The 23799-nt window shown below is 35.5% G+C and overlaps 1 protein-coding gene across 10 annotated transcripts in view; it reads left to right on the forward strand.

Annotated features, from left to right (window-relative positions):
* Nucleotides 1-23799, forward strand: part of BCAS3 (BCAS3 microtubule associated cell migration factor) — a 570105-nt gene that overhangs the window by 223450 nt on the left and 322856 nt on the right. For all 10 annotated transcript variants that reach the window (XR_006890461.1, XM_046674305.1, XM_046674308.1 and 7 more), the window contains exon 15: nucleotides 9030-9294. Coding sequence is in view for 9 of the 10 variants with exons in the window: in XM_046674305.1 (XP_046530261.1) it covers nucleotides 9030-9294 (265 nt within the window). In the remaining variant the exon portion in view is untranslated. The remainder of the gene's footprint in view (nucleotides 1-9029; nucleotides 9295-23799) is intronic.

Here is a 23799-nt window from a genome sequence, read left to right on the forward strand (position 1 = left end):
AACATGTAATAGGCTTTCCATGAATATTTATTGAACAAGTAAGTGAATATGAAAAATTGATGGGGGAGGGAGTAGGGAGATGGGATGGAGAATATGTGTGGATTCTCCCTCTTTACCGCATTTCCATTCTAGGTAACTTATTCCCAAGCAAACTTTTATTGCCACTAACCTTGTTATGATAGTCAGAGTTACAGCATTTTTAGTGAAAGTATATTTATCAATTTTGAAGGATAAAAATTATTAAAGTGTTGTGTTGGGAATGTCTCTAGAACTTGTATATTAATTCTTATGCAAATAGCTTCTTTTTTATATTTTCCTGTAAGTTTTTACTAAACATAACCTCATCTGATGGCTTAGACCTTGGCTCGTTAGTTTTCGCTCTCTGGGACTTGTCTTTATGGCTTTGATTGCCATTCTTACAGGCTTCTGAAAGTATAGTACTCTTGGATTTGAGACTTTTTACCCAAGTACTCTCTGCTTTTTGGTTTTCTTTCTTTTTTTTTTAAAGAGAGTTGGAAAAGGAATTGGTATTTGACTCCTTGGGCACGTGTTTGGCTACAGAAACAAAATCGCATTTAACAATGGTTTTTAAAAATCAGCGTTTATTTTTCTCACATTACTAGAAGGCTGCACTGGTTTTGGAACAATTGCTCAACAATGTCTCTGTGACTTTTTTGCTTTCTCTCATGATTGCTTTATAATTGCCACTCCCGTGGGCATCATTTCTGAATCCAAGGCAGTAAGATGGGGAGTAAGGGCAGCATCAGTGATGTTAATTCCTTTTATCAGGAAAGTGGATACTTTCCCAGAATCCTGCAATCACATCCTGCTTTTGTCTGACTGATCATAAATATGTCAACACTTGCTGTAAGAGAGGCTGGGCAAGCGCATCTGAAACATCTGTAGTGGTGTCAGGTGAGGGAGTGAAGGTTGGAGATGGGTGTTCAGTTTACCATTCACTAGTTACATCTATATAACCATCACCACAGTCAAAATATAGGAGATTTTCATCATCCCAGAAAGTTTCCTCCTGCCCATTTCAATCTTCTGTCACACTAATGCCCTAGGCAATCATTGCTATTGCTTTTTTTTTTAAAGTATCTTTTATATAATTTCTAAGGTTTGGTATGAGGTAAGGGGGACTGCCGTGTCTGGTCACTTTATTTTATTTTCTAACTCTGGATTACAGACATTAGGTTGGTATCAGACATTTTCCAAGTGTTCTAAAACTGCAGATTTCTTGGTCATAGCTCCCCCACCTCCCAGTACCTACTGAATCATAATTCTGAAGATGGGACCAAAGGATCTGCAGTTCTTACAAATAATCTAGGTGCTTCTTATCACACTAAAGTTTGAGAATCTCTGCTTTAAATTTTAGGATGTTAAAATAACCCTAAATTGTTTTTTTATCACTGTAACTAGTTAGTTGGGTTATGGAGGTGAATTTGTGGCATAAATTTGGAGCCTTATAGGATGCTGATTTTTATATCTTAGGTACTTAAATGTAGTAACACCTCATTCTAGTGCTCAAATACTCTTGTTTTATATGTAGTTTGAATTCAACCTGTTTTGTGAATTAAATATACATTTGAAGTTGTTGTGGGGTTTTTTTGGTTTTGATAAAATTTTGGACATAATTGTTCCATGTGAGTGTATGTCAGCCATATTAGATTTTGGTTGCCTCAAATATTATTGTTTTGGGTTATTAAATCAATGAAGTATTTAAAAATGGATAATTCAGATTTCTGAAAAAGTATTTGTATAAATTATAATTACTGGAATATAGCTACAGTATGTTTTAAGGAACAAATATATTAGCTTTCTATAGGCCTAATTGGTTTCTGATAGCCATATTTTACATCATTACAATAAGAAACAAGTGTAAGATGTTATAAATATACCAAATAATACAGGAACCATTTAAAGAATAAATTATATAACCTGATATAAATTTGCAAAATATTTAAGTAAGCACACTGTACTTGAATTGTCTTAAGAATTCTATTTGTATATTTAAAAGCTCTAAATTGATAATAATGAGTGTCCTAATGAGGATTCCCAGACTAAATTAGGTACTCTTTGCTTGATTTTTCTTCTGTCCTTTTATGCCACTCTTTTATGCTGAATCTCGGAGGGAAACTTAATAAGAACATCTGGTTATATCTTTTACTCATATTATATTGAAGTTATTTGTTTAATCCAACTCCAGATGTGAAGTGAGCCAAGATGGGCACAGATAAAATGCTAGCTTAGGCTTCCTAGCAGCTGCTTACCTTCCTTTGAGCTAAGGACAACAGGGACATCTCTAAGAACTAAAGGACAGTTAAGGGAAACCACAAACTAGAAACAGAACCTGTAGAAGTTGCCTTTCAGCAAACTTGTTAGTGAGTTCTTTCATTTTTTAGTAATAGTTTTACTGAGACATAATTCACATACAAAAAGTTCACCCTTTTCAAGTGTACAATTTAGTGGTGTTTAGTGTATTCACAGAGTTGTACACTGATCACGATCATCTTATTCCAGAAAATTTTCCTCACCCCAAAAAAGAAATGTGGTACTCATTAGCAACCCTCTGTTCTCCTCCCTCTGGCCCTTGGCAATTGCTAATCTATTTTCTGTCTCTATGGATTTGCTTGTTCTGTACATTTCATGTAAATGGAATCATACAAAGTGTAGCCTTTTCTGTCTAACTTCTTTCATTTTCCATGTTTTCAAAGTTCGTTCATGTTGCAATGTGTTGGAACTTTATTCCTTTTCATGGCTGAATAATATTCCCTCGTATGGATATACCATAATTTGTTTGTCCATTCATTAGTTGAAAGACGTTTGAGTGGTTTCCACTTCTGAGCTCTGAAGAATATTACTATGAACGTTAGGTTTTGGTTTGAACCTATGTTCTCAGTTCTCTTGGATATGTAAGAATGAAACTGCTGGGTTATGTGGTAGATCTATGTTTAACTTTTAGAGGAATTTTCTAAAAGGCTGTACCATTTACCTTCCCCCAGGCAATGTGTAAGAGTTCCAATTTCTTTGCATCCTCATCAACACTTGCTCTTTTGTCTTTTTATTTATAGCCATTCTTTTCAGTATGAAATGGTATCTCATGTGGTTTTTATGTGCATTTCCCTAATGACTAATGACATTGAGCATCTTTTCATGTGCTTCTTGGCCATTTGTATATCTTCTTTAGAAAAATGTCTATTCAAATCCTTTACTTATTTTTAATTGCATTATTTGTCTTTATGTTGTCGAGTTGAAAGACTTCTTTATATATTCTAGATGTTGGACCTTTTATCAAATGTATTATTTGCAAATATTTTCTCACATTCAGGGGGTTGTCTTTTTATTTTTTTGACAGTATCCTTTGATGCGCAGTGTTTTTAATTTTGAAGAAGTGCAGTTTATCTGCTTTGTCTTTTGTTGCTTGTAGGTGGTCTCAATTAAGTGTCCAGCTAAGAGTCAAATGTAGTAACCTGGTGGTGGGATGATAGTGCTTTAGTCTAAGTTGGTAGCAGTGAAACAGAGACATTTGGACAGAGTAGGGATATATTTTTATGGTAATTATGATAATAGCAAACATCTTTGTTCAGTGCTTATTACATGCTAGGCACTATTCTAAGTGCTTTACATGTTAATTCGTTAAGCCTAAAATCCCATAAGATTTGCATTGTTATTCCCATTTTGCAAATAAAGAACCAGAAGGCACAGAGTTGTGCCCAACTTTTCCATGGTCATGGAGCTAGTAAGTGGTAGATATATTTACTATGATATACTACCTCTAGGTAAACCCTGTAATGACATGTAAAGGCTTTATATTTATAGTACTATTTCCATGTGTTTTCACTACTTTTTATAATATTAAACTTTAAAGATTATTTTACATTTCAGATTGGTTACTCATAATCTTATCCGGTATAAAATTATATATGTGTGTCTGCATGCACGTGTGTATATGTATCTATATTTGTATTTATGTGATATATATATACATAAATATATACGTAAATACATATCCACTTATTAGATGTCTGGAAGAATGTCTTCTGAGATAATAAGAAATAGTTGTCTCTGGATTGTGGGATTTCTGTGTGTACGTGTGTGTGATTTTTTTTTTTTAACTAAAATGATTTTCTGTAATAATTATGTGTCATTGTTGAATTGAATATAACTATATTCACCTTGAAGACAAAACAGAATATCTCCTTGCTATTCAATTTAGAAAAGAACCTTAATCTCACTGGTCTCATGTTCCTAATGCATATCTTGTATTGCTTTCTCTTATGAGGAGGCTTTCTGTACAGTTGTCCTTCTTTATAGTGTGGAGTATATTGTAAACTATAGGAATAATACCTACTGACCTGACGGCTACTTTGTCTTTTGACTTTGGCTTTAGATTTCTGAGGTTCTTTCTGCTTTGAGGTCTGTGACGCTCGCACAGGAATGCATTTACCACCAAGATGGTGGTATAAAACAGGTCAGCAAACTGGCCCATGGGCCATACATGGCCTTCTGTCTGTTTTTGTACATCTCATGAGCTAAGAGTGGTTTTTATGGATGAGCACTGGAATCTGCTTGTTAGTAATATTACTAGCTTAGAACCCCAAGTAGGCAAAATGTTATTCTTATAAAAAAGGATTCCATTTTTCTCATTAGTAGACCTATATTACAAAAAAAATTATACTCAGTAAAAATTTTCTCAAAATTTGTTTTCTTTCTTGTTGTTGTAAGTATCTACATGGTACCCTTGATTTTGCTTTCTTTCCTGCAAAGCCTAAAATTTTACTCTCTGACCCTTTACAGAAAAAGTTTGCTGAACCCTGTTCTGAAAGAAACCTGCACTTGTCTCATGCCCATATTCATTCTCTGCTTCGGTTAGTCAAATTTTGAAATGCTAGCTTGGAGCCTTACAATGTATCTCTTGCTGTCCAGATCTGCTCGGATTGGTCAGTTTCTGAGTTCAGGATATTGAATAGTCACTGTTTTAAAAAAGTTATCTAAATATGTTTGCTCCCTAAGTTTGAGAGTAGGTGTTTGGATAGTACTTGTTTGGTGCCTCTACTTGTTTAACTTGTGTTGATAGCAGTTGCCTGACCGGTCCATGGTAAATGTTACTTGCCGTGATATTCAGTACTGTGGAGCTCAGTGAGAAATACAGCTCCCATGTAGCTCTCCTGTTTTGTGATGAGAAAATAGTAACTAGAAGTGTCCTTCCAAAATGGAGGCCCAAAAATCTCGCAGATGAGCTCATCATTGTATTATTAGTTTGCCATTATGTATAGTCTTTCTTTTTTTAAATAATATCTGAAAAACCCCCCAGCTTGTTTGATAATACCAATAGTTATATCATTTTGCATTTTATGGGTAGGCAGCTTGTTATCCTCTGTAATGTTATTTAAAGGATTAAACTTTCTCTAGTCTCTTGACAGCTAATATCTTCAGCAGCCCTTCTCTGCTCATTTGTGTTTCCTGATGTGTCTTCAAGGTCATAGAGCAGAATCACTTCTCTAATAGCAGTTTTCTAAGTAAGCATTTAGGTGGAATTCTGTCTTCCTGCCTTGATACTGATTGTTAGCACCACCTCATATCAGAAGTATTCTTAAAATGAAAGACGGAAACTCCTTTTCATTGACAGACCAGGAAGTGGTCTTGATATAAGTGTTTTGGAAAAAAGTTTTAGATAACATGGTTTAGTTCCACTGTGGATGGAACACAAATTTCTCAATAAGCCTAAAGATGTTTTTCTTTATATATTTGATTCTGGCATGTGTTAATGCATTTATTACTATGATATTAAATTCATCTGGTACTAGGTTTCTTTTCTCTTGCTTCTACTGTTTACACATTTCTTTGTACTGCCTCTTCTCTTTTTCTTCCTTTTCTATGAGTCTGTTTAGCTGAAAGTTATTGTAGGCAGAGGACAGAGGTAAAACACTTGTGGAATGACTTTATTTGTAGTTCTAGAATCCCTGGAAGGTAAATTTGTCAGCTTTTGGGAGATTCTTTTCTTTTTAAAGATTTTATTTTTCCTTTTTCTCCCCAAAGCCCGCTGGTACATAGTTGTATATTTTTTTTAGTTGTGGGTTCTTCTAGTTGTGGCATGTGGGACACCGCCTCAGCATGGCCTGATGAGCAGTGCCATGTTGGCTCCCAGGATCCAAACTGGCGAAACCCTGAGCCACCGAAGTGGAGCGCGCGAACTTAACCACTGGGCCGTGGGGCCAGCCCCCTTGGGAGATTCTTTAATTATAATATCAGCTTCCTTTGGGTATCTCACAGTAATTGAAACGGGCAGGCATGTGGTTGAATTTTGGGTTTATCTATATATTGATAATTTTTGTCTAGCAGTAGTCTAGCAATGAAGTACTCATCTTTTTTTTTTAGTTGGCACTTGAGCTAACATCTGTTGCCAATCTTCTTCTTCTTCTCCTCCTCCTCCTCCTCCCCCCTCCTCCTGACCCTCCCACTTCCCCTCCTCCTCCTTCCCTTCCACCTCCCCTCCCCCTCTTCCCCTGCCCCTCCCTCTTCCCCTCCTCCTCCTTAGCCTCCCCCTCCCCCTCTGCTTCCCCCTCCTCCTCCCCAAAGCCCCCCAGTACATAGTTGTATATTCTAGTTGTAGGCCCTTCTGGTTGTGCTATGTGGGGCACCACCTCAGCGTGGCTTGATGAGCAGTGCCATGTCCATGCCTAGGATCCGAACCTGTGAAACCCTGGGCCACTGAAGGGGAGTGTGCGAACCCCTTAACCACTCAGCCTGAAGTATCTCATCTTGATATATAAGCTCATGTTCTTAGCTCATGTTCTCCTGATAGCTAATATCCCTCATATTCATATATATGTATACACACATATGTACATTTTTCATGTTAAATCCCGCTCAAATATCTTATCTTTATTCTACCATTCTTTTACCTTGTGTGGATTCTTTTTCCCTTTTTTTAAAAAACACTGTTTGATGATTGTTTTCTATGGTAGAAAATTATTTTAGTTTATCATTTAGTCAATGTAGAAAATCTTTCTTAAGTACCTATGACTTGCCTTCTTTTTAGAGGCTATGCTTAAAAAATGGTTAGAACAATATTGAATTTTACTTGGCTTTCTTTTTTAAGTATAAAAGTATTTAAGTAAATGGAGACATTTATGTTCAAGTTGTCACCATTAGACTGATAGCGAGATAAAACTAGTAAATTCAGTTTGTTAATTTGAAAATACTGGAACTTCTATATTCAGTGCAGGATAAGTGTCATAAAAATTAGTGACTAACTTTCCCTAGGTCAAGTCTGTGGACAGCTGCTTGTTTTTGTAAATAACCTTTTTTTTTTTAAATATAGCTGCACTCATTCATTTACATAATTTCTGTGGCTGCTTTGACACTAGAAGGGCAGAATTCTGTAGGTGCAACAGCCAACAGAAAGCATTTGGCTTGCAGTGTTTGCCAGCCACTGCAGATACATAAGTTTTTTTGTTTTGTTTTCTGTCATGAGTTTTTTATTATATAAATTTAAGGTGTAAAGCATGTTACGTTGATACATTTATATTGTAATATGATTGCTCTTGTAGTCATAATCTGTCACATTAAATAATTATAGTACAATGTTATTGTCTATATTCATTTTACTGTACATTAAATCTCTATGGCTTATTTACTCCTCATTACAAGTTTGTGCCCTTAAACACTATCATTCTTATCCCCCAAGCCCCCATTCCCTGGTAACTACCACTTTACCCTCTGTTTTTGTAGGTTTGATTGTTTTTAGATGCCACGTATAAGTGATATCGCATCATATTTGTCTTTGTCTGTCTGACTTGTCTCGCTTAGCATAATATGCTCAAGATGCATCCATGTTGTCACAAAATGGCAGGATATCCTCTTTTCTCATGGCTGAATAATATTCCATTGTGGATATAAACCACATCTTTTAAATCCATTCATCCATTGATGGGCATTTGGGTCACCATTAGAGTGTTTTGAGACCTTTTCTCTTCTGTATCCCACCTCTCTTCAGGGTCCCATATCCCTGACCATTGAAGGAACTTCTACGTAATTTTCTTTCAGCTCCCCTCATCCCCTCTGTAAATCCAGTCCCCTACATTTTACTCCCAGAATCATCCTTCCGAAACGGAAATCTTTGGCTCAACTGTGTCTTAAATGAAATCCAAACACCTGTTGCTCTGGTTTCTGCTGACTCTCATGTTGTTTCTGGTGTACTGAACTGCTTGCCCATTATTTCCATCTTATATCTATGCATTTATATCTAAAATGGAATATCTGAATATATCTAAATTGGAATGTCTTTCTCTCCTTTCTTGGTCAGTCTATCCTACTTCAAAACTTAATTCCAGAATCCAGGCCTATTCAGAGAATGGTTTTTAGGCCACTCCTAAACCTTTACCTTTACCATCTCCTTTTTACCTCTCACAAGCAGATTTCACATTTTCCTTCCTTTTTACCACTGTGCTTTATACATAAGACATTTATTTCACTTTTATATGTTGTATTTTCACAAATTTCTTACGTGTCTTTTCCTCCTGTTAGGCTGTGAGCCCCAGGATTAGTTTTTATTCACCTCTTTGTTCCTAGTGCTCATTACCAAGGGTATCCAGTGAAGATTTGTTGAGCGAATAATTGGGTTAGTAACTTCACCTGTATTGGATAATGTATGTTTTTATTTTTACTACTTTCTGCTTATTAGAAGGCAGACTTATTTAGAGAAATAAACCTGACTTATGTATCTTTTCTTATAGCTGTATAGGGTGAAACAGCCTAGGTCCTGTTTTCTGACTTGGCACTCTTTGCAGCAAGGGACCAAATTCTCTACTCTAAATCTTATCAGATTGCTGATATGAAATTTTTATCTGTATTCACCATGAAACTCATCTATAGAGTAAAATTTTTTGTTTATAACCTGATCTTAGATAAATTTGGTAATGAGGCAAGTATTTCTATTCACGTTTGATGATATGTGTGTGATGCTTTTAGATAAATCCAAATAGTTTCAATAATTTTTGCTTTTTTCCATGTCTTGTTTCTAGGTACAAGACATCTGCTTCAGCCATGACTGTCGCTGGGTTGTGATCAGTACGCTCCGGGGGACTTCCCATGTTTTCCCAATCAATCCTTATGGTGGCCAGCCTTGTGTTCGAACCCACTTGTCACCACGAGTCGTGAATCGTATGAGCCGTTTCCAGAAAAGTGCTGGGCTGGAAGAGATTGAACAAGAACTGACATCTAAGCAAGGAGGTCGCTGTAGCCCTGTTCCAGGTCTATCGAGCAGCCCTTCTGGATCACCTCTACATGGTAAATCTAATTTTCTCTCTTTCCACTGAACCCTATAATCCCTCTTCCCTTTATACTTAACTTTTGAGATTTTGGGTAAAATAAACCCATTTTTCTAATCTGTTCATGCAAAGACAACATCTTAGGCTTATTTGGCGACATTATTAATTTAGTAAATTATTTAATAAATTGAAGCCAGTATAGTAATGGTGATCTTTACCATCCTACTTTAACTCCCTAACTTTTTCAATATATAAGGGATACTTTGTGTCCTATATGAGGAATATGAAGTTCAAGACTGTTTTCATAAATTTAGCGATTGAATCTCATGTCTATAAATCTTTTCCAGAAAACTCTGCCTTTAAGCAAAGTCAGTACTATAGTTCATTAAGATATATTCCTGTTGGAGGAAAACGGTCACGAGTCATGTGTATTTTAGAGCAGCATTTGCATTTTATTTTAAAATATCTCTATGTGGGATTTCTACCAGTATGTTGCAGAAAAAACAAAATAAAACAAATGTATAGCTCAATAACTTATCTTAGAGCAAATAGTCTTGTAACCATCACCCTAACCAAAAATGAAACATTGCCAGAACTCACCTTTTGTTCCCCTTTTCCATAGAAGTAAACCCTGATTCTGGCTTTTATGATAATTACTTCCTTACTTTTTAAAAATAGTTTTACTCTTAAGGAAGTATCCTTAAACACTGTTGTATATATATAAATGGAATTATGGAGTATATTTTGGTATATTCAGCTTCTTCAACATTATGTCTGTGAGATTAATTCATGTTCTCTGTAGGTTACTTCATTTATTTCCATTGCTTTTACATATTCCATTCTACAAATATGCTTCTGCTTATTTATTTATCCTTTCTAGTACTGTTGATGTATATTTGAGTGGTTTCCGGTCTTGGGTTATTATGTATAATGATGCGATGAAAATTTTTGCACTTGTTTCTTGGTGCAAATGTGTATTCATTTTTGAGTGGAAACGCTGAGTTATATAATGTATGCAAATCTTGACCTTGGTAGATTATACCAGAGTGGTTGTACCATTTCATTCCCACCAAAATGACAGAAAATATTTGTTGACATCAGATGACACTTTTTCTAAAGCATTGCAGATTCTCCCTGACAGATGACCAATTTAAGTTTTTAAGGATAGAGTACTTTATATAGCGAGATTATGGTTATTCCAGAAAACAATCCTTATTTATTTAATTGATCTGAAATTCATATAACATAAAATTAACCACTTAAATGTTAACAATTTCGTGGCATTTAGTACCTTCACAATATTGTGTGGCCACCATTTCTATCTATTTGCAAAAACGTTTTTCTTTACCCTGGAAGAAAACTGCATATTCTTTCAGCGGTTGCTTCCCATTCCTCCCTCCCCACGCCCCTGGCAACCACCAGTCTGCTTTCCATCTCTATGGATTTACCTGTAATGGATATTTCATATAACTGCAGTCATAAAATATGTGACTATTTGTTTTTGGCTTCTTTCATGTAGTATAATGTTTTTGAGGTACAACCATGTCGTAACGTGTATCAGTACTTCATTTCTTTTTATGGCTAAATAATATTCCATTGTATGTCTATACTACAGTTTTTTATCCATTCATCCATTGATGAACATTTGGGTTGTTTCCACCTTTTAGTGATTGTGAATGGTGCTGATATGAATGTGTGTATAATTATTTGTTTGAATACCTCTTTGCAATTCTTTTGGCTACATACCTATCTTTATTTATTTTAGCTTCCTCTCGAACACATCTCCTTTTGTAATACCTAATCAATTCTAGATATATAGTTTCTATAGGAAATTTTAAGATAGACTGGAAAAATACATAGGTAAATGGAATCCTGGAGAGAAACTCTGTAACTCAGAAAAATTTAGGACCTCTGTTTTCTCCTTAGATGATGCTTTATGCTTTGGCCCTATTATTTTTATGAGAAAAATTGTTATTCATGTATATTTAACTTCACTAGTGACCTGTGCTCTTCAAGGATGAAAATCTTTTAGAACCAGTCCTAGGTAAAAACAGTCATTTAAAAAGGTATTTAGAATTTTTAAAAAATGTCTAGAAAACTATGAGATATTCATATGCTCAGCCATTTGCAAGAAACTTTACGTCAGAAATAACTACTTACATTTTTACATGTAAATATTTTGTCACAGTTAGGTGCTGTTATAGATTCTTTGAGAACCTTTCTCTTTGTGTTGAGTGTTTTTCTTAACTTGAATTTCACCAAATACTTCATGGAGAAAGATTCAGAGAACATGCAGGGCAGTTAGGTCAACCAGAGAACCAGATGGATTAGTAGAAAAATTAGGAAAGATTTATAGTCCTTCCATTTATGCATCTTCAGAGAGTATTCTTTTGAGCTTCTTTTTTCTTCCTAGTCTTCCTTTGGTATTAAGTGTACCACGCACCAGGTTCTGTGCTAGGCTGTGGGCATAATGTGCATAAAATATTGAGGTCATCTGTGCCTTCATGTGTCTTCTACTCCAAGGGAAGAAACAGGTACTAAATGGCTGTGAACAATTACCTTTCAATATATTTTTGCTAACAGGTGCGAAGCGCCAGTCAATTAAGGATTTATTCTTTGTAAAAGAACAAATAGTTGAAGAGCAATACTTGATTTCTGAGTCAAAATATACTATTGTCTCTCAGCTTTATTTCTCCACAGCTCTCTTTGTATTTTTGCGTAAAGCTAACAGAAGACATCTCAGAGAGGAGATTATAGACTGACAATGCCGTTGTACTTAACGTTCCCTTTGAAAGCAAGGAATTTCAGGAGGCCTTTTCTTCCTGATAGCATATGTTAAAATTTTATTGTGTTGGAATTTCACCCCATTAGTCTGTGTAGTTTTTCTCATTTTTAAAGTGCGGACGTTAGAGCGATGGTCATTTTTCTTCGTGTTCTTTTTTGGATCTTACATGTCAAAACAAAATAGGCATTGTTGTTGGTTAGTTCTAAAAATGATGTATTTATAGTTTGTGTGGATAAACAGTCTGATGCTGGTCAAAAACAATGTAAACCTTTGAACAGGGAGGGATTCATCTTGAAAATGAATCATGCTTTGGCGGTATTACCGTTGTTTGTCTGTGCTCTTTTTAGCAAAGTAAAGGAAACTGTTAAATAACAGTTGATATAGGGATATTTCCTTTTTACTATCTGGAGTCAATCCAGTTAAGGTTAGGATTAATTTATCTATTTGCCTTTTTTTTTTTTTTTAACCTAACAGAGGATGTTTATTTATTTGTAATATATTCTCTCTAAATATCTCTTTCATTTCCAATCTTGTTGCCTGGACGTTAGTCTTTGTGCGGGGTTCTTAACTTAAGATCCATGAACATGGATAGGGAAAAAGTTACATCTTATGTTTACTATCCTCTAACCAAAATTAAGCATTTCCTTTCATTATGAATATAGACGATGCGTGACAGTAATATTAGCAGTGCTTGTGACATTGTCACCAATACAAATGCAGATGTTTTCAATCACATTATATATGAAATATATATATCTTGAAGTGTTTTAAATTACTGAAATATATTTTGAAATATTGTTTGTCATTGCTTTAAAATTATATATTATTATGTAATAATACTGATTTTAGCATTTATTACATATATTACTATAGCAGAACTTAAATTTTAAAATATATTGATAACTATGCTTCAATATATTTGGTTTCCTTTGTAATTCTACGTATTTTATTCTGAGCATTTATAAATAGTATTCTGAGAAAGAGTCTACAGGCTTTCCCAGACTCTTCAAGTAGTCCATGACGCAAAAATGATTAATCATCATTTTCTTACTTCGTCTGTTTCAATAGCCTCCAGCCTTTTTTTTTTTTTTTTACTATCACAAGCATTTCCTTTGTTAACTATAAATATGATTTTCCACTTTTCTGCTTAAAATCTTTCAGTAGAAAAGGTCCCATTTTATTTCCAGCTTCTTGTGCCACCACATCTAGGTTTTTGTACCCTTCCCTGCATATGCCACATGTATTCATTTCTTGGCACCTTTCCTATTTGCATACTTTTCTCTACTTGAAATAATTGTTACCCCCTTGAATGCCTAGTAAAACCCTACTTCATTATGATCTAGCTAAAAATATCATTTCATCCCTTAAGCCTCTCTTAAACACCTCTTGATGTCATGTTGTCTATGTCAGCCTTGATATTGGCGCTCTGAATATACTTTCACTAAATATGTTAATTGCTCATTGTCATGCCTACGTCACCCATTAGATTGACCTCCATGGAGACAGGGTCTCTTTCTTGTTTGTATTTGTATCTTGGCACCTCGCGTAGTATTTGGTAAAGTATAGACTCTAAGGCTTTGAGCCAAAGTTTTCAAACATCTTTAGAAGTTCTTCTAATAAAAACAATTTAGATTTAAATTATTACTTGTCAGAATGAATAGCTTTTCATTCATGGTAACATTGCTTTTCATTTTAACATCTGTAAGGTACATTCATTTATTCAGCAACTATTAATTAGTGTTTACTATGTCCAGGCACTGTTCTTGAGCTCTAGGAATATAACACTGAACAAAAGAGGAAAATGTCCCTGTTCTCATGAAGCTGAATTTCTAATGGAGTGGTATGAATGATTAACAGGATGGATGGATAGATAGATAGATAGATAGTTTTATGTGCTATGGAGAAAAATAAAGGATGGAAAGGGAATAGGGAATGCCTGGAGAAGATTGCAATTTGAAATTAGAATGCTTCCTGGAGCTGGCCCGGTGGCACAGCGGTTAAGTGCCCACATTCCGCTTCTGCGGCCCAGGGTTTGCTGGTTCCGATCCTGCGTGCAGACGTGGCACCGCTTAGCAAAAGCCTCGCTGTGGTAGGCATCCCACATATAAAGTAGAGGAAGATGGGCACGGGTGTTAGCTCAGGGCCAGTCTTCCTTAGCAAAAAGAGGAGGATTGGCAGTAGTTAGCTCAGGGCTAACCTTCCTTAAAAAAAAAAAAAAACGAGAAATTAGAATGCTTCCTGCAGGCCTTAGATGATGCAGATGATGCAGAACAGATGATGACATTTGCACAAAGATCTGATGGAAGTATGGGAGAAAGTCATGCAGGTATCTGAGGAACGTGTTCCAGGCCGAAGGAACAGTCAGTGTAAAGTCCCTGAGCTGGGAATGTGCCTGGAGTGTTCAAAGAAGGGTAAGGAGGCCAGTGTGGCTGAAGCACAGTGTGCAGGGTACATAGTGGAAGATCAGGTCAGAGAGGAATTGTGGCCAGATCGTTCAGCAGGACTGGAATGGAGATCTGTACTGAGAATGCACAGTCTGTAGGTGGACAAGGGTGAGAAGCCTAGTGAGGCTAGTTAGGAGAGTATTGCAAAAATCCAGGTGAGAGAAGACAAGGCTTGGACTGAGTTGTTTATGGTGAATATAGTGAGTAGTAATTGGATTCTCGGTACATTTTGATGGTGAGGACATCAGGATTTCAGGTATATTTTAGGTCAAGTGTGAGAGAAATGAGGAGGCAGGGTGACTGGTAAGGCTTGTGGCCTGAATAGCTGGAAGGATGGGGTTGCCATCAAATGAAATGAGGAGCACAGAGTGAAAGCAGGTTTGGGGATAGGGGCAGGATCAGGAGTTTTGGATGTGTTTAGTTAAAGATGTGACTTTGAACCTCCTAGTGATGTTATGTAGGTCATTGTTTTATGAGTCTGGAGTTCTCCTGAAAGGACTAGGCTGAGGAGAAATGTTTGGAAGGTATAGATAAAGCCAAAAGCTGGATGAGGTTACCTAGTGAATATTAGAAAAAGAGAAGATGAAGATGTCCCAGGACTGAGCCCCGGGGCCCCCCAACATTAAGGAGCCAGTGACATGGAAGGGAAACCATACAGGAGAAATCCTAAAGGCCAAATGAAGAAATATTTTTCTGAGAAAAGGGAGTGATTAATGTGTTAAATTCTGCTGATAGGTCAATTAAGATAAGGCCTGAGAAAAAGATAGAATGCCATCAAATTTAATAATGTAGAAGACATGTGACTTTGATAAGAGCAATTTTGGTGGAATGGTTGGGGCCTGACAGGAGTGGATTTTAGTAAGAACAAGAAAAGAGACATTGGAGACCAGTACTGACAAGTCTTTCAAGGAACACTGGTGAAAGAGGGAGCAGGAAGATGGGGAAAAGTTAGAGGGGAAAGAGGAGGTTGCTTCTGTTTTATCAGGGAAACAGGAAGTGAGGATGGTTGCAGGTATTCGGAGCTTTCAGAAGAAAGGCAAAGGTCAGGAAATAGTCCTCAGGGAGAGGAGGCATTCCTTTTACCAGTTGGTAAATTTTTGCTGAGTGAGGAAACCGTTTCTTCCACTACTGTTTATGCCTTAAGCAAATTTATTTGCCTTTGCTTTCCAGGTTCAACACCTTGTTCCTACACCGAATTGTTTCCGCCTATTTCTTCGGATACATATTGAATGCACCTTTCCATCTCAGCTCATCTCAGCTTATGACACACTTTCTCCCTCTTAACATATAGTGTCAAACTTTATGTATTTCCTCCTTCTGGATGCTCTTTATCTGTACTTACTGCTTACTACTTTCTGCCTATTATTTTTGATACTCTCCAGTATTAAGCTGTAATTTGCTTGGAGAGGCAGTTGGAGGACCCTGGAGTCAGACTATCTCCTAGTCTGTCCTCCACTACTTCCTAACTCTAATCTTAAACAAATTACTTAATCTCCCTGTGCCTCAATTTTCTATCTGTAAAATGGGGATAATAATATTACCTACCTTAGAGAGTTACTGTGAGATCACAGTACTTTGAATAGTGTTTGGCACAGATCAAATACTCATTAAAAGATTAGCTGCTTTGATTAGTATCATTCTTGATGCTGTTTGTCATTGAGGAGTTATGTAGGACTTATTTACTTTTCATATTTTTGTATCATGCCTCTTATCCAGAAACAGAATAAATGAATAATTCACTGAATAATGAGTGAAGGAAATACAATTATGATCTTATTGTATACAGAGTTTTATTGCAGTATTGGACTGAGTATTGATAAGTTGACTTCTCAAATGAAGGGAGACACCAACACAAAACTGAAAGTGAAGGTAGTAGTATTTTTTCTTTTTGATCTGTTTTTGCTCATTTTCATATTGTACATCAGGAAATATAGTTTGATAAATTAGCCCACCTATTCTTGAGGCATCGCATTTCTTTATTTTGCAATTAGTTTTCCAATTTAGGTTCAAGAACATGGCATTTACTTGTGACAAGACGTTTAAAGAGTTTAGTTTTTTCCTGCTTTTCTATCATATTAACAGAGGGATTTTACAGTTCTCCAGAGTTCCTGGAAGTGTCTCCCTTCCCGTTAACTCATTGGTCCTCAGGAAAGGAGTCATCTTTGAGTCATAGCTTTTGGCATCTGAATTCCAGATTCTACTCCTTCCAAATGGAAGTAGTTGACGAGACTCTGAGACCCTTAGAGTGGGCTTCTGATTTCTTCGACTTGCAGCCTCCATATTTTAGTAAACTGCTTTTAAATAACTGGCAGCATCACTTTTCTTTTGGGCATCTGTGTGATGCATTCTTTTTACCACTCTGAGACTCTGTTTATAGCTATCATTTGATGGTTTATTGTAAATTACTTACTTTTCTTGATCAGTAGTTTTCTTGAGACAGACCACATCACAATTGTAAATACAAAGCAACCACACGTTTCAGCCTTATATGGTTTCACGTACTTAAGACAATCAATAATAATGTGATGTTTCTTGACTTCTCTTTCCACATCACTGTTTACTTGTGGATTGAAGTTTCCATTTGTATGTTTAATTTTTGCCAAGAAAAATCAATCATGTGCACTGTAGCTCTGCTTTAAATTTTATGCCTCATATGACGTAGAGTATATATATATATAGTATATACATGTTAAATGGATAAAAATCTTCTTTTAGGCTGTCTTAGTTTAGTACCTGGGTTTTTACTGGTTATATGTACTTTATTGTTTTAGTTCAGATGAAGTTTTGTTTGTAGTTTGTTATTTTCAAATCTAATAAAGTTTTCCTAGTGAATTTGCTTTCTTATAAGTTTTTTATCATCCTTTTAAAAATGTTGCAATAACATTATGCTAGTCTTGACATTTATTACACACCATAATCATACATATTTTAAATATTTTCATTGTTTCTCAGAGAGAGCCATATGAGTTCTTTAGGGAAAGTGGATTGAAAAGAGCAATCTCATAATTAATACCTTCCTGAAAAGAAGGTGCTTTCATTTGAGAAGCACTAATTGAAGAAACTGTCTATTAACTAAAGTTAGCATAATTTTTTAATAGACTTTATTTTATAGAGCACTTCAGATTCACAGCAAAATTGAGAGGAAGTTTTGGATAGCATACTTTTTGAGGAAAATAAAATTGCCTATAGAATATCTTTAAAAACTCTTGCATTGTCTCTAAGTTATACTGAAAATTTAGTGCTATAAAAACGGATTAAACCGTGTTTCAGTGTTTTGTCTTTTTGTCTGTTTCATTTGGAACATGCCATATTTTTGTCTCTCTGAAAGTTTTCCTTTAAAATAAAGGCCAGATAAAGTAGTTAGCAATCAAAGCTAACTCAGAATTTCTTGTTTTGGTTTTTACAGCTCGTAAAATATTTTGTATTTTCTCCATACTTTTTACTTTGGCAAATCATAGACTCCAGGTTCAATAGTTTTGTTTTTAAATGGTTCATGAGACATGCCTCTAGAGGGCGGGCTCTTCCAAACTTTCCTGTGATTGTAATTATGGCAACCCTGGCGTGAACCTGGTCTACGAAGGATGTTGATGTCTTAGAAGATCTTATAATAACTCGGCTTTCTTTTTATTATGTTTTCTATGATTTATTCCTCAAAGTCTTCTTAGAGAATAGGACTTTTCAAATATATTACTATCAATTAATATTCATTTTTAGTACTCCATCCAGATACCTCACTCCTATGAATGAATTTAGGTAGTTGAATGAAGGCAAAGTTTTAGTTAATCATTTGAGTAAGTGGTGTCTCTATGTCTTAAAGATTCCTTTCTTTGATTCTCTGTATATTGCTATTCAAGGACTTATCTCTGTACTTTATGGGACTAGAGTAACTAAACTCCACTGTGAGGCATTAGGGATTACAGGTAATCTCTGCTTCTCTTTTCTAATAACGTTCATTGGATTTTTATTGGCTTTTGTTTATCTATTTACTATATTTTTTAATCAAAGTAATATGTGCGTTTATTATTAAAGTCAAATAATACCCCAATTTTATAATGAAAAGTGGCACGCACCTGCCCGACTCCTCCCCACTCTCAGGTGTCATTCTTCAGAGGCTGTGTCTTTCAGTTCTTCATAGTTTCTTTCCTTACTGTTTTCTTTTTGCCCCTTTCTGGAAATCATGTTGGATAATGGATCGCTTACATTGAACCCCTAACTTTCTTTCCTATTTTCTGTCTCTTTGTCTCTTTGTTTTTCTTTATGAGAGTATTTCCAACTTTATCTTCTTTCTTATTCCATTTTCATTTCTGCAACGTGTTTTTAATATCCTTTTCTCTGAATATTTCTTTCATTATCACATCCTTTTCTTATTTTATGATGTAATATTGTTTATGTCTTTGGGAGAGAGTTATAATGTTTGAAGAATTTTTTTGCTCCTTGCATTATCTCTGTTTCTTCTGAATTCCTCTTTCAGTTTTTTTTTTGCTGTGATCATTATCTTTCATATTAGAGCAAAGGTTCTTAATCCTGACTGTACATTCTAATTTACCTGGATAGATTAAAAAAGTACTGATGCCAAGATAGTCTCAGACTGATCAAACCAAAGTACTGACTTGAATGTCTAGGAATCTTTGGCTGATCATTCTTATTTTTATTTATTGATTTCATTAACTCATTTTTATTCAGCTAATCAACAAATCTGTGCTAACGAACTGATTGGAAGCTATTTGAGCATGAGTGGGTCACACTAGCTTGTAGGTCCCACTGGCCTATCAGGTGGCACTGGCACTTTTATTAGGGTACCCCCAATCAATACTATTTATAGATGTTTTCACAGTTTCCCCATAAAGCAATCCTCTGTTTGGGGTGGAGTTGGGGTGTTAGAGACTTTCTGGCAATAAACTTAGAATTTAGTTTTCAGGGAGTTACATTATTTTAGTCTAGCAATTAGAATAACAACCAGATGATTTGGCATTGTCTATTTGCATGTTACCATTGCCTTACTTTTCCAATGAGGAAGACAATTAAGTAAGAAAATTCTGGCCAGGTTCCATTGAAATATTTTTTCAAAATTTGGTTTTAGAAAAATTGGAGAGGGAACAGACAGCAGGAATTAGGTTTCTTAGGATACATAATGATCAGTATCTGAATGACTGACCCAAATAAACAGATTTATAAATTATCAGACTTGGGAGTAGCAGCCATGAGTAGTTTTAAGCTTAACGTCTGAGCATAAAGTAAAAATCTGAGTGCTGGTTCATACTTTGTAAACTACAGAATGGTAGGAAGAGTGGCGTCAGGGCTGTGCCAGGGTTATACATACTGAGAAACAGAAACGATTATGGTTCTTAGCATGAAATGACATTTAGAATTTGGAGGAGGATGAGAAAAGGAAAGGGATTTAAGGTTCATTGAAAGAGTTATTAACATTGGATGATGTGTTTTTGCAGGTGAGAAAATTGAAGCTAGAATGAGGCGCAAGAGTGAAACTATTTCAGAATGGATAGAATGGAATTAATGTGGGCATTGTTGTTGTTGGCAGCTTCTGAAGAGACGGGCCATACCATTTTCAGTGTTCAGAACCATCGTTAGTAGGGAATGCTTAATAAGTGTTCAATAGTATTTCACTCTTATCTAGTTCTGGAGTGGATTGAAATGTGACCACATTTGTTAAAATCACAGATGAGAGAAAATATAAAATGACAGTACTGATAAATGAATATGGTTTTCTGGCAATGATCCAGCTGATTAGGAAAAAGTGTTTCTGCTGCGGCAGAAGAATTCCAGGGAAGGAAGTGGAGTCATCATTTCTCGGGTGCCCAGATATGGTCATGGCATCACTCCTCTTTGTGGTTCTTGCTTTCAAGGACTTTCCATCAGAGGAGTTTTTATGTACACAGATAAATTCATGGTTTTGCTTTTGGAAAAATAAGTTTAGAAGACAAGGACTTGAACTATTTATTAATAGTCATACGGTGTACTTCAATTTCTTTTCCTTGGTGAACAATTCTCTTTCACAAATTGTTGATAATTTAGGCAGCTAAATTGGGTATGAGTTTCCTGTTTTCTACTTGAGCAGAACATGTAAGCATGTTTTGATAGAAAGATATTTAAGTGTTTTTAAGCTGGAAATAAAATATATGTGCATATAAAAGGTTTTATCTTTCTTGCTGTCAAAAATGCTGATTTGGCCTTTTTGCACTGCACTCCCATCTTTGTATGGTTGTTAAAATCTGTTGCTCTTTCCCATCTGAAGGAAATGCATCTTTGACACTTCTCATGACCTGAGTCATGATGCTGAAATAGAGCCAGAAAATATCCTTAACAGTCATGGGTAAAAAGAAGGAAGGCTTCCGTGGAGTGGGGGTGGGGGAGCGGGAAGGAGGTTGTGGGGAGAAGAGCATCTTTGCTATTGCTATTTCGGTTTATATCTTTTAGATTATTTGCTTACATTTTACTATCACAGTTGTTATTCAACAGAAAATACTTTGATTTTAATATTTCCTTAAGTATACAGTGTTCAGTGTATTTGAAAAAGATAAGTTCTGCAAATGTCAAATTAAATCATTTTGAGTCTACCGAGTCTAAAAAAAACACCTTGAATCTTGCAATTTATTTAATATTTTATCTTGTTGCAGTGTTTGTTTTTATTTCAGAACCAGTTTTCAATTCTTCCAAATCATATATGTTCAACAGTTTAAGTAGTAAAGTTATACTTGTTGAATGATGCAGATAAATTTCTATCTAAGTTTTCCTTGAAGAGTGAAGTGCTTCTGTTTGCTCTGTTGACATGATACAAAATGCATTGTGAGATAAGAATGGGAGATACGGGTATAGAGTATTTTCAAAAAAGAATTTCAGTGAGGATTTATTTATACTTTGGGAAGCTCATTTAATCCCAAATTTGGTCTAAGTCATGCTAGACTATGGGGTTTTTAATTCTGGGGATTTTTCACTGGGGTTAAAAGTCTTCGCTTCTGAGCACTTAGTCCTAAAACTCTGAGCGTGATTCCACATACTGGGAAATTTTGAGGGTGCTTAAATATGTTAGATTTAGGACTAACTTGCATCTTAAAGTAAAACACCCAAGATCTTTTTCTTTTATTCTTATTTATACAAAAAATTTCTTTTGTCTTCGCTAGTGTTAAATATGGTCTGTTTACCTGTTTTTTAAAATCTTTTCATTGATAAAAGAGTGGCAGACTACAATTGTAATAGTTAAAATGAATTAAAAGTTGCTAAAACTGCTTAAATATTAAGCACACCAGCTCTTAGAAAATTTTCTTTATCACAAATCTTGGAGTGCTCTAAGAATAATAAACTAAGGTAATAAACTTCCCACTTATGGGGGGAGATTTTTTAAAATTCATTTTATAAATTTGAGTTGGCTGTGTGATTGAGACTAAATTATGCCACAGATATGGTAGAGAGGAAATGTAGCTAAAAGGTTTTCCTACAATATCTTTCATTGCCTGTCCCCATACACCTTTTATCTCTGAAACTTTTCGAACATATTTCTTGTGTTTTCTCCCGTTTGTATTCTTGAATCTTATAAATGTTTTTTCTAACTCTTGATCTCATCTCCCTTTCTGGGCTTATTGTTGCATCCCAAGATCCCTTGTTCTAAGCATACTTTCTTATCCTTTTAGAGTAATACAGACTGTCCTTACTCTACATATAGTTTTGGCAACAGTTAGTTCCTTTTGACTTTTAATTTTTATGTTTAAACTTTCTAAATTTTTTTGAGTTTACTTTAGATTTAAGGAAAGAAAAATAATCAAATTTACATGTAATCGTCATGAGCACATTAAAATAAAATTAACCGGTGAAAGTGTATTCAGAGTAGAAAAGGAAATTTTCCTTTTTACTCTGCAAATTGTCTATTTACTTATTTATAAATTTATGTATTTACGGAAATATATAAATCTATATCTATAAATAATTATTTAACAGTTAGAACAGTTTCAGTTCTCCAGAGTGGGAAGTGTCTACTCATCTGACATTTAGTAAGCACCGGTGCAAAGCTCCCTGCAGGCTAGTTGGTATGTGGTAGAAGAAACGATGGCAATATCATTAAGAAGCTCAATCCCATCTTGCAAAGAAAAGATTGGATTCTTGTTTCTGAGTTGATTTTGCTGGAGCTTTCTCTCATCTTCCTCCCTTCCTACCCTCCCCAAAGAGCCTATAGTAATATGTGTGGTGCCGTGAACTGTTTACTGGAAAAAGCAACAAGTGTTTTTGCTTGAAGTGCACAAAGGTTTGTGTTTTTACGTCACCATCTATCGCTCTCAAAAAAAGTTATAGGGAAAGACAAGTCAATGCCCGGTCAGAATTGTCCTTGAACTCTTTCTGTCTTGAACTTTGTCACCTAAACTGTTTGGTTGTTGTGTTAACAGTCTTTTAAAAAATATGTATACATTATTCATTTTCTTTTAATTGTGTGTCTACTGTCCTTGGCTCCTGTGAACAAGCATTGCTTCCGCCCAGTTTGGTATGTGGGTCAGAAGGCGCTGTTTCTCACCAGGGCGCTGCTGTTTCCTCTTCCTACTTGAGTAGATTACAGATTATACTGGAATACGCCTGAGAAAAGGTCAAAAAGGAGGGTGAAAGTCCTGGAACTGCAGCTGGGAAGCTTGTCATTCTCATCTAGGAAAGGGAAAAAAAAACAGAGAAAGAAAGAAAAAGAGAAATAGAGACTCTCATCCCAACCAAAAACAGCCATGTTCAGGAAATTCACATTTGGACAGGATACTTTTTACATATTCTGAAAGGATTCTATTTGGTTTTGATTAAATAATTATCGAGTGTTTGACTGAGAAAGCTTTAGTGTTAAATTAGATGGCAAGCAAGAGCTAAGCAGTATTTTTAACTTTTCAGAGCCCAGATTTCCAGTGATTGTTTGAAAACAAGCTACCATTGTACTCTTCTTGACGGAGTCAAGAAGTCAGGGGCTTTTCAACTACAGACTTAACTTAGTTAAACTCATTGATATATTTTGAATTTTTGTTCCTGTCAATTTCACAGCAGGGTATTAAAAGCAGACCAAAAGTTTTGGTCTTCTGTGGAAAGCAAAAAAGCACACAAAAAGCCTCACACTAACTCATCACTCGGTTCTGATTTTGGAAACGTATGATGTAGGGAATAGAACATCTGCATGAGGTCTTAGAGTAGGGCAATTGTTGGAAAGAGGACAACAGTATTGGGATAGAAGCTTCCTATAGAATTGTCTTCTCAGGAGTGACAGGTTGTCACTTCACCATTGGCTCTAGGTGTGCCTCGTTAATCCAATTTCAGAATG

This window comes from Equus quagga, chromosome 11, assembly GCF_021613505.1.
Source record: "Equus quagga isolate Etosha38 chromosome 11, UCLA_HA_Equagga_1.0, whole genome shotgun sequence".
Taxonomy (NCBI): Eukaryota; Metazoa; Chordata; class Mammalia; order Perissodactyla; family Equidae; genus Equus; species Equus quagga.